General features: G+C 40.9%; 1 protein-coding gene across 1 annotated transcript in view; it reads right to left on the reverse strand.

Moving 5' to 3' along the window:
* itpr1b (inositol 1,4,5-trisphosphate receptor, type 1b) overlaps positions 1-18,993 on the reverse strand; it is an 82,626-nt gene that overhangs the window by 39,649 nt on the left and 23,984 nt on the right. Inside the window, exons 14-42 of the mRNA XM_046075708.1 lie at positions 17,795-17,894; positions 17,551-17,711; positions 17,211-17,352; positions 16,958-17,116; positions 16,703-16,875; positions 16,165-16,284; positions 15,886-16,077; positions 15,365-15,616; positions 15,129-15,270; positions 14,883-15,036; positions 14,191-14,384; positions 13,966-14,104; positions 13,631-13,685; positions 13,371-13,536; positions 13,045-13,212; positions 12,835-12,906; positions 12,602-12,739; positions 12,335-12,460; positions 12,022-12,222; positions 11,608-11,859; positions 10,459-10,584; positions 10,118-10,246; positions 9,917-9,934; positions 9,419-9,445; positions 8,922-9,042; positions 8,625-8,809; positions 4,039-4,187; positions 2,395-2,506; positions 793-828 (exon numbers count right to left, since the gene is read on the reverse strand). Of these exons, the coding sequence (XP_045931664.1) occupies positions 793-828; positions 2,395-2,506; positions 4,039-4,187; positions 8,625-8,809; positions 8,922-9,042; positions 9,419-9,445; positions 9,917-9,934; positions 10,118-10,246; positions 10,459-10,584; positions 11,608-11,859; positions 12,022-12,222; positions 12,335-12,460; positions 12,602-12,739; positions 12,835-12,906; positions 13,045-13,212; positions 13,371-13,536; positions 13,631-13,685; positions 13,966-14,104; positions 14,191-14,384; positions 14,883-15,036; positions 15,129-15,270; positions 15,365-15,616; positions 15,886-16,077; positions 16,165-16,284; positions 16,703-16,875; positions 16,958-17,116; positions 17,211-17,352; positions 17,551-17,711; positions 17,795-17,894 (4,009 nt within the window). The remainder of the gene's footprint in view (positions 1-792; positions 829-2,394; positions 2,507-4,038; positions 4,188-8,624; positions 8,810-8,921; positions 9,043-9,418; positions 9,446-9,916; positions 9,935-10,117; positions 10,247-10,458; positions 10,585-11,607; positions 11,860-12,021; positions 12,223-12,334; positions 12,461-12,601; positions 12,740-12,834; positions 12,907-13,044; positions 13,213-13,370; positions 13,537-13,630; positions 13,686-13,965; positions 14,105-14,190; positions 14,385-14,882; positions 15,037-15,128; positions 15,271-15,364; positions 15,617-15,885; positions 16,078-16,164; positions 16,285-16,702; positions 16,876-16,957; positions 17,117-17,210; positions 17,353-17,550; positions 17,712-17,794; positions 17,895-18,993) is intronic.

Genomic DNA, 18,993 nt, shown 5'->3' on the forward strand with positions numbered 1-18,993 from the left:
GGAGCAACCGTAGCAACAACAACAACTCAGTATGCCAGAGTGCCTTATTTAACCATAACCCCACACTAACCAATGGAGGCAATGAGTACTAGCCAATCAGAGGCAGAGTTGTCAATAATCTGACAGGAAAAAAAATAACGGTGGCACAACCAATACGTCATCAGCACACGTTGAAAGTAGTTTTACACTGCTGGTTTAAAGACAAAAGATTGGAACTGGTGGTTACAGCATGTAAAAAAGTGTGTTCCCTCCACAGAAATACCGGGGCCCAGAAGTCGCACACAATTTGTGATGAGCAATCTTAGCTGCATATAGGTGCCGTAATAGGCAAACTGTAGAGCCGTTCTGTTACAAAGCTTCAAATAAAGCTGTTAAATTGGATTAATAATAGTCCACCTAAAAATCACTAGGTAAAATACTGTATGCCTGCGTTCTCCCGAATGAAAGGAGAAATAGCATTATTCTAAAAACTAATTTCTTCCTTAAAGAAGGTCCTCCAGTACAGTACATCACCATATGACTGACTGATTAATTGACTGATAGATATACACACACAACAGACAAGCATATTGCATAATGTGAGCTAGACACAATAGCAGTACAGCTACATTTTAACGTGGAGATCAGGAGCAACTCTTACAGGCACAAAACAGGGAGGGATGGACTAAGCTGCCGACTGGTGTCACAGATGAGAATGCGATGCTAGAGAGTCTACTTGCAGTACAAGCATGTCTACGTTGTTAGTGGGAGACAAATCAGATGTACATCACAATAGTAAGTAAAATGATCAACCTCAGCCACATCCATCTCATCATCAAAGGCAATCAGCTGCAAGAGAAAAGGTATAAAAGGGGGCAGAGAGTTAGCAGAGGTAGATTAGTGAGTTCAAGCTCAGTCAAATCATAAGTGTGCAAATGTAAAGCTTCTCACACACACACACGCACGCACACACGCACGCACGCACGCACGCACGCACGCACGCACGCACGGTGCATGTGAAGTTAGTGAAAACAGCAGGAGGATAGCATGTTAAAGCGAAAAACCAGAACATGATAAACAGTGGCAAAAACACCATCCACGTGTTATTGTTTTACAATATTGAAATCCCACATGATATTGTGCTTGCTTCACATTCATTTACAGAAAAAAGTTTAAATGGCGTAATGCTTTCTGGCTTCAGTCTGAGACAGACTAGCTGAATTCTTCTGTGAATGTCTTTTATCAACAGTAGCTTTCTCTTTGCTCATAAACCTGCAACAAAAAAACTTGGTTTCCCATCTCAGCCTCCTATCTCAGTGGCATTTTTCAATAGTTGCAATAGTCTGTTCAAATATTTGCAGCACTGCCATATACTATTTCTACTGTACTATTGATTTACATGATTTACCTTCTGTATGCTTGTAGATTTAATAGACCTCTCTGGTTTGCTATTGGTGTGCTATGGAGTGACTCATAAATGAAGGCCAACCAATTCTATTAAAGCTAAGGTAAGATAAGTGTTTCTCACCATAACCCGCGATGTGTATGCTTGAAGCTCTACAAACATTTTAAATGAATTTCTCTCCCCAATTAAATTTGCACTGTTTTTTAAAAACACCAAATTTTGGTGGTGCATCTGCATCCTCTTGCATGTGCATCCTGGAGCACATGAATGAGATACAAACAGACAAGTGACTTGCTCTTGAAAACACGCTCCATAGTGCTACTAGTGGTCAGAAATGCCACAGGGTCAGCATTGCATCGAAAGTGAAAATAATTTAATTTCATATATCAAAATCTAAATTCCTGTTGTGGGTTGACTTTGTTTCAACCTATGAAGACATAGTGTACTGCTATTGTTGCTGAAACAAGCTGACAGAGTTGAAGCAATCAATTACAGATTAGTGCAATCGGTCATTAGTAGTAGCCACCGAGGTCATTAGTAACCAATGAATGCTTTGTAGAATGGTTGAGTGAAAGAGTTGAAGCATGCATGTTGAACATAGTGTAAATAATGTTGACTTTGCTGACTTAGTGGACGTTGGAAAGAAACCAAGAAGGGAATCTATTGTTTACTACAGTTGTATCAGTGTTTGCCAAACATAAAACTAGACATGATAATGAGTAGTCATAATTACACAGGCTGCAGTGATTACAAATAAAAGACTTGATGAGATAAGTATGGATCTTTTCTGTTCAGCACGCTATACAGGCTCCAGAGGCAAGAAAACGGCGCACAGCCTCTTCTTTTATTTGACAATTTTTTGATCTTATGTCTTCCAGTAAGTTTGGTGCAGTGGGACGGGGACACTGTATCTTGAGATGTCAGTAAAGTGTTTCATCTGCTGTGTGTGGGTGAATCTTGGGAACAAATACAAGCAGGTGATGAGAAACAGGTTCACAGAAGGCACGTACCTTCTCCCCATAGCCCCGGTCTTTTGTCATCATTTCCCTCAGTGTCTGCAGGACTTTGATGCACAGACGCTCTTCATTCTCCTCCAGCAACTGCTTGGTGTGTTTGATCAGTCTGGTCAGGAGAAGAGAAAGAAAAAGTGAGGCCATACAAACTGATTGATGAAAGCTGCCATTCTTCAACCACCTAACTGAACACACCTCAACTCCAGTGAAAATCCCAACATATTATTTTGGCTGATTTCAATCATACAGTGATCTTGTTTTAGCCCCAAACAACAAATTTGGAGGATAAGAGCCAGACAGCACATTTAAACATCTTGGATGTAAATGAAAATGACAAAGTTATGCAATTGGGAAACTACTCAACACCAGGGCAGATGTTGAGCTCTCACAGACCTTTAGAGACCAGTGATTCCACAGAGTTAAAGGTTGGCACACTTTTCCACAAACTACTGTACTCCACAATTTTAGTAGTCGGATAATCCCTGCAACAACAATGGCTCTATGTGTCCCGGTACTACGTTCCCTGTAATCCAATCTGAGCTCTTATCAGCCACCACAAAACACCATAAAAAAAAACCACATTAGTGTCAATAATTGAAATTTATTCATTCATGTTCAAGATATTTAAATTTCACATTCAATGCAGACTTTTCATTACTACTACAATGAACAGAATTATAAACGCAACACTTTTGTTTTTGCCCCCATTGATCATCATTTATTGTGGCCCGCCTAAGGTACACCTGTGCAATACCAATGCTGTCTGATCAGCATCTTGAAAGACGCACCTGTGAGGTGGATGGATTATCTCGGCAAACACACAGAAAACATAAACAAAGATTTTGACAGATTTGACAGGCCTTTTGTGAACATAGAGAAAGTCTTAGATCTTTGAGTTCAGCTCATGATGAATGTGGGCGAAAAACAAAAGCGTTGCGTTTTTGTTCAGTGTAATAATTACTACAGCATCTCGTTTGTTCGGAATTTCTTATGTGTCTATTTTGTTAAATAAAAACAATTTATGGTTGATAGGAAATCTAATAAGCCATTACAGTAAATACTACTTGAATACATTTTTCTTCTGTCAACATTTCTTTACTTTTGTGCAAATTGGTTTGAGGAGCCAGCAGGCTTTCTGGTGTACTCAAAGCCAGATGCTCAATGTCCAGGACCTTTAAATTGTATGCAAAAGAGAAATGTAGTTAAAGTTAAACCCCAGTTCAGCCTCTTAGCACCTCCCCTGAGGCTGTCAGATCCCACATTAAACTAGCAGCATAAAACTCCATAAGTGGGACAAATTCTAACCATAACCCTTGTGTTATCGAAATGATCTGCTCAAGAAAGTGTAAGGCAGTCCCATTTCAAACTCACTTCACTCACAGAATACTGCTGAAGTCCTGCCCAAGTCAACCCCTGCCTATCTCAAGCTAGTTGTTCTCCAAATTGATTTTTCCACTGAAAAGATATGAATGGAAATCGATGGCTATCTAGAAAGTAGGAAACACAAAACAATAAAAACATATATTTAAGCATCCTAAAAGTATAATCTAAATTGTTTATAAGCAAGTGAATGAAAACTGTAAATGTTATCTAAGCCTAGGACAAACAAAGACAACGTGGCGGTTGGGGGATTAGACTTACTTTGATATGAATCCTCCACTTTCACATTTCTTGCGAGCTTCTGTGTTCTCAGGGAAGAGCAGCTCTGGACGATGCAGTACATCCACCAGCACTGAGAGCTCAGCTTGGACCAGTGGCCTCAGACGGTCCTCCAGCGCCGACACTATGTCCTGCAGGGCATAGTGAGAAACAGTACAAGAGTTTAGACATGACCAGAAACTACAATATACAAAAGCAAGTTCTGTGATGAGTTCACAGGTTTAGACTTTAGCCTCCTCACTGACACACCTAATGAAACCACACTCTTGAATTTGTATTTATCCCAAACTTTTTTTTAAAATGTAAATAAACCAACACACGTCACGCAGCAGGTACATAAAGTCTACGCGTACGTGGGCAACTGGACAGAGTGGAAGTGTTCTGCAGGTACCTGCCAAAAAAACAGGCCATATTAGGAGGGTTTGCAAAGGAACACTGGCTGCTGCTCAAACAGAGCAAAAGTATGGCATGCTGAGAAAAACACAAAATATATGGAGGCAGAAGAGACTGTGTCGCCAATGTTTCCACTAATAAGAGACAAGGACTGTAAACAACCATACAAAGCAAACTTAGTGGTTGATGACAATGACATTTTAACTGGAAATTGACACTGGGGATGCTGTGAGCGCAGAAGAACTGTTTCTGACCATGTTACCAGAACAGCTACTGGAGGTCGCTAAAGTCACATAGGGGAGGTCATACCTGTGTTAGAAGAGTTTGAAGCCGTGCTGAAGATGAACTTGGAATGCTGTGTGATGGTTAAAGCAACCATTTTGGTGAAGTCTGAGATCCGCCCAATATTTTGCAAAATATGACCGCTGCCACTTGCCATAAAGGCACGAGGGGATGCTGAATTGAACAGACTGGAGAGGGACAACATAATCACACCAGTCAAGCATGGTGAGTGGGCAGTACCGGTTGTAACTACTGACAAAAAGGACAGTTGTGTGATTACAAACTAATAGTGAATCAGGCTACCCTTTTCAAAGAAGGTCACTCTCTTGATGATGAGTCAAAGAAGCTGTTGACCATCAACACACACAGAGGTTTATTTGTCTAAAAAAGACTGGCTTTTGGTGCGAGTCCAAAGAATTATTGTGGTTTATCTGGATGATCTGCTTGTGACAGGAAAAGCAGAACAGGAACACTTGCAGAAACTACAGAAAGACCTGCAGAGGCAGCAGGGGAGCGGATTAAGGGTCAAGAAGTCCAAATCTGAGTTTGGAAAAAAAACTGAATGAATACCCAACAGTCGGGGTATCCATCCTTCCCCATACAAAGTCAAAGCAATTAAGGATACACCACCTGCCACTTGTTTCAAAGGAGTTGAGAGCTTTCCAGCGTCTAGTGAATTACTATTGGAGATTCAAAGCACTGTGCTTGCTCCGCCATACAGGCTGCTGAAAGACCAGGAATGAATGACAAGGAATTGCTGAGTGAAAAGGTACTGGTGCACTACAATCCTGACCTACCTCTCACACTGGCTTGTGACTCGTCTGCATACTGAGAAGAAATATTCTCTCTCCGATAAAAGAAGACGGATTGGTTCTGGTTTTTGGAGCAAAAAAGTGGGGGGAAAAATTCAAGCTTGTGACCGACAATAAACCTGTTTTACAAAAGCCTGCCCACTATGGTTGCAGCCCGAATCCAAAGTTGGACAATTATCCTCTCTGCTCTGATTATCACATTTAGTACTGTGCCTTAGAGAAACATAGCAATGCAGAAAGCCATTCAAGAGTTCCCCTACCAAACACCAGTGATGCAGGGACTACAGCTATATCAGAGACCATTCACCCACTGTTGGCTAAACACTTGCAGGCTCCACTGAATGCTGACCATGTGGCATGTGCGACACACACAGACAGGGTGCTACACAAAGTTTCGAAGTATGTCAGGAGTGGATGGCCAAATGGATGTGAGTCAAGCCTTCCACACATGCAGATAAGAACTGTCCGTTGAGCGAGGGTGTGTCCTTTAGGAAACCAGGGTGGTGATACCGGAGAAATGGAGAAAGACTTTGTTAACGGGCAGAAGCTCAGTCAGTGGTGGCTGGCCTGGGAACCAGAGGGTCGCTGGTTTGTATCCAGCAGAAACCAGTCATATGGAGTGTGGACTGGTAGAGGGAGAGGTGCCAGTTCACCTCCTAGGAACTGCCGAAAATGCCCATGAACCCCTAACTGCTCGGTGCACCGACCACATGGCAGCCCCCTCGCTCAGGCGTCTCTCCTTACGTTAATGCATGTGAATAATGTGTATAAAACAGAATTTCCCCCAATTCTTGTTACAACCAAGGTATGCAGAATACCATCTTTGAATGCACAACACAGCGGATGGGTTACAACAGCAGAAGACCACACTGGGGGCCACTCCTGTCAGCTAAGAACAGGAAACTGAGGCTACAATTTGCACAGGCTCACCAAAACCGGACAACAGAAGATTGGAAAAACGCCTGTTCTGATGAGTCTCGATTTCAGCTGTGACATTCACATGGCAGGGTCAGAATTTGGCGTAAACAACATGAATGCATGGATCCATCTTGCCTTGCATCAACACTTCAGACTGGTGGTGGATGGTGTAATGGTGTGGGGGAAATTTTCTTGGCACACTTTAGGGCCCTTAGTACCAATTGAGCATCGTTTAAACGCGACAGCCTACCTGAGTATTGTTGCTGATGTCCATCCCTTCACGACCACAGTGTACCCATCTTCTGATGGCTACTTCCAGCAGGATAATGCACCATGTCACAAAGCTCAAACCATCTCAAACTGGTTTCTTGAACATGACAATAAGTTCACTGTACTCCAATGGCCTCCATAGATTTTATAAATAATTTCTTACATAATATCCCTGTATAACAAGAGGATTCATTAATCCAATGAAAGAAATAAAGGTAACAGGACAGGACTGAACCTGTAGGCCACTATCACATATTTTCATACACACACACGCCTTCAAAACAGCATCAATTCTTCTAAGTACACTTGCATAAAGTCAGGGATTTTGTAGACACATCGTCAGGTGTATAATTAAACAATAAGAGAAAGCAGAGGAGCCTGAGCACGAAGACAAGGGCTGAAGCTGCAGCGCAGGAAGGCGCAGGATATATAAGGGATTATATCTGTTGAGCAGAGTTATAGGATTACTCCTACGCCATTTCAGCCTTTGAATTATACTGTATATAACAATATCTTCTGCAGGCTACGTGCATCCAAATCAGCTATTGCATCCAAGAAATCAAGCTAAGAACCGGCCTAAAAATACCTGTGAGATTGCTTTGTGAATTAATATAGAAGTGACATATGCAGTACACAACATATTGTACTTAAACAAAGTAAACCATATGTGTGATGCACAACCACATGCCAAATGCACTTCCTGTCACATCTGGTGATTATTAGTGTGAAAATATGCAAATACGTGAGGCTGCATCATGAAGACTGCTGGTCTGTTGGGGATTCTAGTACTGTGTGGGCAGAACAAAAGGGCTTGTAGGACTTCAAGAAAACATAACAGACAATGAACAGTGTTCATACATACATCCTGACAAATGCTTTTCCCTAAATAAATGCAAAGGGAAAAGTGGAAAGAAACTATTTTAGTACCCACATTACTCTCTGTACAGGAATGGGTTGGTGTATAACCTGAAACAACCAATGACAATATTATGATTAGGTTGGTCTGGAGACTGGAATTGTTTATTTCATTAAAAATATTATTCACTTTTCAGCCCATCCCCTCGGCTTCCTGTGCGAGAAGAGATAACAGCTGAATTGAACCAGGCAGAGATTTCAGACTTCCAGTGAATACTGAGTCATGTGTTACAAGAAACAGGGAGTAGTCGCTTAGCCTATGACTAAAAACACTTCTACAGTATTTTCTTTGCCTTACACTTACCAAAAGAAAATTATGTACCATGTTGGTCTCATGCTACACTTTTGTTTATACCTTTGCAAATTACAGTCAAGATGTAAAGGCAGATTGAGTTTACTCTTATCATTTTTAAAAATTTTCCTGACACAGTACTTAAATCGCACAAGTATTGACTTGTCCTGGTGAACTGTAGAGGTTCGATTGCATTAGCTTTACCATCTAGTACTATTTATTAATAAATGTAATGTACATTTGGGAGTGGCAAATGACTGCTGAATAATAGCTCAGCCTTTCCAGTAGGAATATTTTGGGATATATGATAGAATAGAATAAATAAACAAATGGCACATGCATAAAAATAAAGAGCTTGTCAAGGATATGCCTGGACCCAATCAAAGAATAACAGTTGGCAAATTGCTAGTTTGTCTTCCTATTGTAATCATAACAAATGCACGTGAATAGCTGTCCTTATTTACGACAGAGGTGAATTACACTTTGTAATTCTTTCTTTCTTTGTGTTATTTTTTGATTTTTACCATCTCACCACAGTCCTGCTTGAGGGATTAGTTAGAGAAGATGTCTGGTTGAATAATTAAATCAAAATGAATGAAGAAAAAGAATTAAATGAATTACACTGAAATTGTAAAAAAAAAAAAAAAAATGTAAAAGTAAAGAAATATGTATGCTTTGCTACCAACCTGTAGCCTCTCAATGATGTTTCTGTAGTCTTTAGAGGTTGTCAGGCCAGAGTCTCGTCTGGAAGTGTTCTTTGCAGATAGTCTCCAGCTGAGGATGCTCTTTTGCACAACATTATTGGACTTGACAAACAAGTTGTTCACCTGGCTGTCCAAGTCCACTGGGATGGCAATGGCCCGGCTCTTGGCTGGTTCGGGGTAAGAATGTAGATATTTCTATTTAATACTTTTACCATACAGTATGCCACAATGCCTTTTCTATAATAGATTGAGACTGGTTGAGTTAGCCCAGTATCTTACCCACGTCTGAGAGTACTTTTATGCAAGCCTCCACTGAGGCCTTCTGAAGAGGGTTAAGCCAGTTACAGTGGAATACCCTGAAAACTCCCTGAAGCAGTTGGACAAATACTGGCTGACGAGTCTGTAAGACACAGAGAGAGAAAATTATAAGAAAAAAACACAATGACAGAGAGAAAAGAATAAAAGGAAAAAAACATACTGTATAGAATATAGGGAGATGAACAACTGTGAATAAGAATTTAATAAGAAACAAAGTGACTTTTGTGTTCCCTGAATAGGCTGAACTCCTAAACCAACTTGTGCTGGGGATGTCAACATAGGGATGCTATAGCACCTATGGTGGAAGGGTCTACAGCTTTGGGTCCAGTAGGCCAGCTGTTTATGATTATGTGCCGTCCGAACACAACACACCAAACCAGTGTTTAGCGGAGAGTTCAGCTGATTTCTACCACCGTGATGAAAGAGCAATCTATCAGCTGGCCATAGTCAATAAATACCTCAGTTATCTTTCCAAGAATGGCGGCCTGTTGCAAGAGAAAGAGGGTCTTGATGTCATCATGCATTGGTAAACCTCAGCAAGCAGAATTATCAGAATGTGCAAAGGCACAAGGTAAAAAGAAAATCAACAATTTCTGCTGGGGTCAACAAACCAACTCCAAATAACAAGAAAACAGGGTGTGAAGTGGGCAACTGTTTGGAACACAACACCACAAAGTTACTGTAAGAGGGATTTTGCAATACTGTAGGGTATTGGTCATGGTTTATTGGGAAAGTGGTGGGCGACATGACACCGCTGCATCAAGGTCTAAGAATCGGCATGACCATGTTGCGTGAGTACATCATCTGCACCATGTCCCAGTAAAGCCTTGTACAACACACCCACAGATCTGGGAACAACAGAGTCTGTGCGCTGACTAAGCTATGAAAACCGGAAAACCCACATAAGGATCCAAGGGTTGGGAAACAAAATATGAGCGAGAGTCATCATTACTTACGTATACATAGCGTGCCATCTATGCAGAGGAAAGAATCATAATTTATACTACGTATATATAAAAAAAAAAAAAAAAAGTTATGGGAGAGGGGTTTCTCTTCGTCAAACAACACAACTCAACCTGATTTATAAACTTTAAATGGCACATGTAAGACTGCCTTGAATATGTATTTCAGATACTTTACTCCACAATCCAGATTACCTGCAGGCTTGTGCTCTGGTCAGAGAAAGGAGAGCTAAAGAAACATGTGACAATGCTCATGACTGTCTCAGTTACATAACGCTCCAGCGTGGTATCTGCGTGCTTCCTGTCACTGGTGTTGTTGCACACCTAGGTAGGAACAGAAAAGATATTAGCATGCACAGCCACTGGATCGCACTTCCTGCATGTGGGCAACAGGTAACTAATCACTGCATGCTGTGATGACATAATCAACCAAACCCATGACATAATATAAAGCATTATAGTACTCTCCATCTATTGATCACACTGTCTAATATCCGTCTGTCTCACTTTGAGACGTCAAATACACTGTGGCTTACCCTACAAATGTCCACCAGGAAGTTCTCAAACAGCTTCCACATATGGTTGGAGGTATAAATCTCCTTCATCTCCACCTCTGTGTCGACGTAGCAGTGGTTCAGGAAGTTGATGTAGGCAATCTTCACCTATTATGATCCAAACAAACTTAATAAGGCACATTTTTATTAATAAGTATTGTACACAAACATCTCTGGGATACAGCATGTAGGCAGCCATATGCGTTAGTTCCTCTGAACTCTAATAACAGGGTCAAAAAAAAATTATCTTTTCCAGCAAACATGGCCTCAGTTTATTAGATTTCATAATCACAACTTGGCATCTCACAATGAACACTTTGATGGTGTAGTCTTCTTATTTTAGTCCTAAAGCGTCTATGCCTACATCTATAATTGCAAAAATGTATTTACATTTTGCCGACGCTTTTATTCAAAGCTTCTTACAATTGCTATATATGGATATATGTCGGAGGTTGCACGCATCTGGAGCAACTAGGGGTTAGGTGTCTTGCTCAGGGACACATTGGTGGATGTGTCACAGTGGGGGATTGAACCCAGGTCTCTCACGCCAAAGGCATGTGTCTTATCCTCTGCACCATCACTTGTAGTAATAGTATTATAGATAAGTCCAACACACTGTACATATTGTACATAGACATGTATACATGCATACATGACTACCCATCTCATGTACATAAAGTAAACTAGTACCATGTTGTTTGCTGTTCTTGAGTGCATCTGTATGTTCTTGTGTCTTAAAAATGTTCCAAACAGGATTGTTTTGAGGTATCTACCGTTCCAAATACATATTTATCTGATGGATTAATCTCATTATTAGGCTGCATTCAGGCCTAGTTCACTGGCACTGACATCTCTTCCAAATGATCTCTTTTGTTAGTTTAGTTATGTGTCAACTAACAGCTGATAATAAAATTACTTTCGGTCCCCTAAAAATGTGGATATAAACACTCTGGATTAAAAGTTGACAGCCTGCTCTTTAACCCAATTTTAACGCTTTAATTTCAACTTCAGTAAACTAAATGACACACACACTCTAATCACTATCCGTTTGTTTCAGTACACAATGATTCTGAATCCTATATTAAGACACATTTCACCTGGAAAAAGATAAATAAAAGTCATTATTCATACCTCAGGGATACAGTCTTCATGGGTGACGACCCGTACAATATCATCCAGGGGAAGCAGAGAGTTGCACTTAATCTCAGTGTAGACGTTCTTGCCCTCAGTGCAGACAGCCAGCAGTTCCACCAGGTGGATGTGGTACATTAAAGGGCTGTTTTCATCCATTCGGTCCCTCTCTGAACGCATCATTTGGACTAGGGTCTGGAAGGAGGCACGGTCGTTGTAGAAGACCAGGACATCCTCGCCCGAGTTCACCAACTATTGTCAGCATCATAGAAGCTCATGTTACCATTAGTATCACCACTATTTTCATTGCTTTTACCAACACCTGCATCTTTCAGCTTTACTTTGAATCACTATCTCCTCCCTGGTACGTATTACTAATGTTCCATTGTCTGTTAAAAATATCATAGAACTGACCTCAGCCATGACAATGTCCTGACACTTCTTGATGAACTTGTTCTCAGCCTTCACGATGGTCTGCAGGAACTTGAGATATTGGACATGTCGACCGTGAGTCTCCGTGCAGTGAACAAAGTGCTGAACCACTCGCTCGTTGATCTCACTGCACAGCTGGAAGTTATTCATGAAGATGTGCTGCATGGTGACGGCTTCTAGAATCTGAGAGAGTTGGAAAAACAAATTTCAGATTTGTTTTCCCAAAAGAAACTGAACTGTATCCACTGTAGAAATCAATCCCTGGGAGTAAATCTGAGATGCCTGAACTACTCACCCCTGGGTTAAGAAACAAGTTGATATGCTTGTGAAGAAGAGCCTGATTCTGCTGATTCCCTGCACAGAAATTCTGCAGGAACTCGTGAGCCAGTTTCATGATCTCCTGCATTCGGACATCCTCACCCTAATGCAAGATAACAGAGACAGACTTACCTTTTGATTTACATGACATTAATGGGGAGCTGGCGATGTGTAAAAACTATGCAAAGCTTCAAAGCTTTCTAATTCTTCTGCATGTGATAAAATACTAGTTGCACTGTTGTACCTTCTCATAGGGGATCTGTAAGAGCTCAAGCACTACACTGTGAGCTCCCATGTTCCTCAGCAGCCTCTGCTGCTGTTTCTTACTCTTCTTCCCTGAGCTTCCCTCCTGGACACACAGTTTACTGAGACGCAGCAGGATCTGAACACACACACACACACACAGCAGGAGGGTTTAAATTACAGGGAACAAATCACATACATGAAAATAAAAGATTCAAATATAAATGAACATGCCTCTTTTACGACTCTGTAGTTGTAACTGCTGGAGCTTTCTGTCTTCTTCTTGTCTGAACTAAGTGAGTCTCCCTGTAAAACAAGGAGCAATGAGAAACACTGTCATTTAGAGTCAACATAATCTCTGTTGAGGCATATTAGCCTTTTAATGAACTTTCCTTCTTCATCAGTTTAACAAATTTTATGTTTTCATGTTCTCGTAGACAGCACCTTCTTTTTATTGTCAGACTCTGAAGGTCCATCTCCGTCCATCCCATCTTCACCTTGCCTCTTATAAACCCACAGTTCAGACTTCTCCACAATAGAACGCAGCTGGTCCAAATCTGTCTTAATCTGCTTGTAGTTATCCACATCCTGGCTGGTCACCAGCAGCTGGACCTACATTTTTAATTGAATGTAGATTATCATCAACTTCTTCTCATAAATCCTTACATTTCTCAATTACTGGTTTTGCACTAGTGAACTTATGAGCACTAGCCCAGATGTGTGCATGGTCAGACATTAAAATTAAGTATTAAAAAATTGCTGCGGCCTACTTGTTTGAAGGCCATGAGGACCTCCTGCCTCTGGCTGAAGTGTCTGAAGAGCAGGTGAAGCGCTCCAGACACGAGAGGAGGATAATCATGCATGGTCAAGTGCAGCAGGACCCTTAGAAAGGTACGACCACCGTGGTCATCCAGGTCCAGTGGAGTGTTCTCCTCACTAAAACGTAATTGAAACAGAAATTACATGACCTTTCTCTTGCTTCCTTTTGCTTTATAATAGCTTTAGGAAAGACGAGCAAGCATTGGATTACCTTCCTCCAAAAATCCCCTCTGCCTGTTCTTCAATGTTCTCAAAGTCAAGATTTCCTAGAGTTATTAAAAATATTCAAAGAAGCAATTAAAAAAAAAAAAAATCTATTTCAAAATTAATATGAAACAAAATGCTAAATAATTGCCTTTTTTTATTTTAGGCATTTTTCACTGCAGATATTTTAACTTGTCACAGCAGAAAAAGTGAAACAAATTTGGTAAACAATTGCTCAGTTCAGTACCTTTCACACCTTAAAGTTAACATAGATATACCAGGCGTTTCCTGCTATGACAAGCCACAACATCTGTAAAAGGTTTAAATCAAGTGGCATCATACCTGGCATCTGACCTGGGACATTATTGGTTCCATTCTGGCTGGCAGCATTGTCTGTTTGTGGGTTGTTCTCATCAAACTCCCGTTTGAAAATACAAAGCAGGCAGGAGATCCTGTAGTCTAGCCGTACATTCAAAATGAACTAAAAGGAAAGACAACAAGATCCGATATAAATTAAAAAAACAAAGTGTTTGTTATGAAGAAAGAACCAGTGTCCTGATGTCCTACCTGTAGAATCTCAATGACCTTGAGCTTTGTGTCCATGACCATGATGTCTTCCCTCTCTGGTTCAGTCTGTGTTTTAACCACATCTCCCTCCGGCTGATGAGTTGGTGTGGCGGGCAACAAGCCACCTCCTCGCAGCACTACCTGGGTCATCAACTCCCCGACTCCATGAATGGACTTCATCACATTACTGCCAGCTACAGTACATGCAAAACAAACAAACAAACAAACAAACAAACAAAAAAAACCCCAGACCAATAATAACATTCAAATCTGCAGAAATTATGAAAATTTGTGTGGAATGATCCTACTTGTTTTTAATTTGGATATGAGAGGCCACCGAGAATCAACCGTTGAAAAATGAAACTGTATTTCAACATACTTTGTAAGATGGTTAAAACATCATTTCTAAATTTAATTCTTTTGTTTTTTAAAACTCATGTAAGAAGATTTAGGTGTGATTGTGCATGTTATCTTTAAATTACTTGCAGGGCACTGTATCTGCACATGTGAAAATGAGAAGTTAACCAGTATGTAATTGAATAAATCGGTCCTGGAATAATGTTCCTGCAAGAAAGATTTGAGACTAAGCAAAAGTAATGGACAGCTAAAATGACTTTTGAAAATCTTGACTCTCTTTGTATGATGACCATCATGATCATCCAAGGTACTAATGTACATTAAAGCTGATTTACCTTTGGTTTCCTCTCCCTTTTCCAACTTGTTGATGGGGTAAATTGTGCTGACATGGACACAGTCTAAAATGTTCAGTAAGATCTTTGTCAGTCGAAGCAGGTCACTGAAGTTGTAGAAACCAAAGTATATGAGGTTCCTTGCCAGGTTGACTACCTATGGACAAGTACATTGAAAGCCATGACTTATAATTTACATAAACCAATGTCAATTCTCATCTGTTCATACCATCCACAAAAAGGCGTTACCTCAAAGGTAAGTTTGTTTTTCTCCCTGTCAGAGAAGGGGATGTTCTGTGACACCACCTCTCTCAAGTAGTTCTCCACAAAATCCATTGTGAGGCAGAACCGCTCTTTGATCTCATCTCTGGTGGTTCCATCGTTGTCATAGCTGGATATTTAGAGTAGAATCACATCTAAGAGATGCTGCGACATCTTTGGAATGACAATGCAAGTCAATCAAAATATTCAGGAGATGAACTCACTCGTCAATAGCAATCTGAGAAGGGATCTCAGACCAAAGACGGGCATATTTGACAGGTGTGACCTGCTCCTGGGGGTCACGGTCCACATGCATGTGCAGCATCAGGCGGCAGAAAGACGCCCGCAAGTCAAAGGGCAGGTCCTCATCAGACATACAGCGCAGGATCAAATCCACATCCAGCTGACCAGAGATCTTGTTGATAGCCAGGTACTGACGGTCCAGACACATCCGGGCAAAGAGGTTGAGCTGGCACCTGCCAGGGAATATCATGTGAGCTTGCAATTATTAGTCATCTCAAAATGTAGTTACTGTCATATTCAATATCTTTGAATTTTACTATATGCCTGTATGATGTTTGGTCAGACATCATGTCATGTGGTTTTTCATTCACCTGGTGGTTTTGGATTCATGTGCACTATATTACCTTACTTTGACAAAAACTCTCTTCAGATTAATATTAAAATCATTCTGATATGATTTTACAACAGTGCATGTGTTTTCATATGTGTAAAGATACCTCACCTGTAGTAACTGACAACATCCTGGTCGTCCTTCTGGCCCTCCTTTGCATCCTGGGCCAACTCCCGGATGCTCTTACTCCGGATCTCCTTACAGTTGTCTTTCCAGAACAGCCAGACCTCCTCTTCATCCTCGGCCTCCATGGGGTTCTCTCCATTTGTCGTTATCTCAATCTCAAACCTCGACAGGACCAATCTGGTGAACAGCATACATTTTATTTATAATGTGCTCTTTTTCAGTTTTGCTAAAAAATCTAATAATTAAGAAACATGCAAAGCTAACTTGGTTTCGATGAGGATATCAGCATTGGTAGGGTCCAGTACTGCATTGCAGATCAGCTCCTGTGTCACAGGGATGGACTTATGCATGGACACACAGAGGTCTGAGAGGTAGTCCAGAAACCTGGGTACAGATTACAATATTTTAATTTTATTTTTCCATAGCCACTGGGGGAGTTAAGAGATTTGCATGGTTTCAGATTATATTACAGACTGGAAAATTAGTACCGGAAAATACTAACAACTTGTTTTCCTCCCACTCTTTCAGTACTGTTTATATAATAGTTGTGAGGGCCCACTTTGTCCAAACTTCAGGATCAGCCTCATTCACATATCATTACTGACATTTGACCGGACTGTCAGCAAATTACCTGCCAAGGACATGCACAAGCAGTTCCACTTGTATATCTCTGCTCACATTTCCATACTTTTACATATAATACATTCCTTAGGAGCTTTTTTACAAACAAATCTGACCCAAAGTGCCCCCTTGTTCTATGAAGGTTTATCTTCCAGATATTGTCCCTTCCTGTAAGCCTCACCTCGGCTCCCGGTTCTTCCTCACTAGAGTGACAAATGTGTCTATCTCAGCAGCAGTGATATGTTTCTCTAGCAGCTTCCGGTTATTGTGGAGCAGAGCCGTTATCGTGTCTTCTGCCAGCACATCATATCCTATCTGCTTCTGCATGAAGCGGAACTGTTTGGCTATGTACTCCTGTAAAAAAGAGGTGATGATTACTGCAAAGAACAAAGGCCATAGTATCAGGGGTCACAGTGGAGTTTTCATGTCCACCTACCTGGTTCTTCCTGTAATCCTGCTGAGAATGGCGTAACACCCTGTAGCAAAGCCTGCAAATATGTCTAAAAGGAGCATGCCGCTGGTCTCCAAGCTCCTCCAGTCGCAGCATAGGACCGTCACCACTGTCTGTGAAAGGGGCTTGGAGAAGTTTGAAAATCTAAAATGGAAATGGGGAATTTTAATACCCAAAAATGAAGATAATCACATACTTTCTATCAGTGCAGTTACAGTCTCTGAGGTTTAAGACCAACCTGCTTCAGGATATTTTGCTCTCTCATGAGTTTCTGTCTTTCTCTGTTAGGTTTGTTAACCATTATCTCCAAAACATCCTGCCCGCTGTTGGGGATGTCCACAACAAAGAACACTAGATCTTCCAGGAGCTTGGTCACAAACCTGAAGAGTGTACATATGTAGGTGTGCATGTCAAGCACAAACAAAAAACCATTACAGACTGATTTAAAAACAGAATTTATTTGAGAAATTCAACAGTGATATCCAGTTTTCCTTCTATTGGAAATTTACAAATATATACATCTTTTAACACATAATAATGTAGCAATTAAATTAAAGTTAATATTTTTCCCTACATACCTTCTTTCATTTTGTGTAATGGTGCCCTTTTCAAGCTTCCCTGCAATGGACGCCAACACTTTACTTGCATCATTGGCAAAGTCTAAATCACGCACTTCTGCTGGCGGCACCGGAACAATAGCAAAAGCTTCCTTGTCCTCTTTTACTGCTGACGTTCCAATCTGAAAAAAATAAAATGTTTTTCATGTTTGTTCAGAAAACCTCAGCAGTTCCATACCTCTTGACCTAGCCATCAGCTACTCACCCGTAGCATAACAGGTTTCTCCTCCTCTTTGTCAATGGGGTTGTTGGTGCTGTGAACCCACGTGTTGGTGCACAAGTGTCTTAGCCTCACATAGGAGCTCCTAGAAGTAACGGAGGAAATTGTGTGAGATGAAAAAAACCCAGGCACAGAACGAGGTGTCATTGTGCTTCAAACATCTGACCAGTTATGGAGAAGTTACATGTTGGACCACTACAACAACCTGAATGGCCAACAGCCACTAGTCCTATTAAAGTGTCCTTTAGGGGCTGAACCTGCTAAAGACTACTGGACATATCTTGACCAAGGTGAACAAGAATCTACACTGCCCTTTAACGAGACACTGATTTTTCTTATCAGAGCATTGCTTTAGTGTCATTTAGACCTGTGTTTGTGGGGAACTAATCAGAAGATGAGTTTAAGGTTTAACAGGTTCATTAGGAAGTGGCGCTGACTCTTTCTGGTCAGTCGGTCGATTGGTTGGTCAATAAGCTCTTGTTCGACCAAACTCTCATTGGAAAATTGCTGGTATTACTTTCATAAGGATAAAGGTGCTTTTTATTCCTTTATTCTCGGGGGCGGGAGGGACATAGGCAGACCTGGTGTATTTTATTTTTGAGTGATAGGCTTTATTGCGTTAGAAATAATACTGATCGTGAATAAAAATATTCAAATACATTTGACTTAACAAACGTGTTCCTGATTCTTACTCTGTTTCTTGTATGGTTTAATAGACTATAAGACTTACAACACAGGAAGTCAAAAAACTCCCGTTTTCACAACAACCTAACAGAGAACTTCTTAAGAAAGCAGTCCAGAGTAAAATGCACACACACGATGCCATCAAAAATAAACCTTATCCACTCAGCTCTTCTGCCCGCTGAGGATGGGGGCCGATGCAGCAATTTGTGCTGATTCTTTACCATGGTCAATGTCAGTTAGTTTGGAGGCGAGTAAATTAAACATTTACTCGCAGTAGCTAGTCAGCATTTTGCACAGCTAACGTGACATCTCCCACTGGCTGGGACAATGTTGGATTAATGTTGCAACACTGAGGGACAGTCAAGAGAAACTGTGTGAAAGTTAAGCCTTACTGGAAGCCAACTAAACAATGGGAGTAGTAGGTTGGATGCCAGAGACTTATTTTTCATGTTGCTTCTGTGGAACTTTACTGCAGTGCTAGCTCAGCTAGTGTTAGCTTT

This window comes from Micropterus dolomieu, linkage group LG18 (genome assembly GCF_021292245.1).
Source record: "Micropterus dolomieu isolate WLL.071019.BEF.003 ecotype Adirondacks linkage group LG18, ASM2129224v1, whole genome shotgun sequence".
Taxonomy (NCBI): Eukaryota; Metazoa; Chordata; class Actinopteri; order Centrarchiformes; family Centrarchidae; genus Micropterus; species Micropterus dolomieu.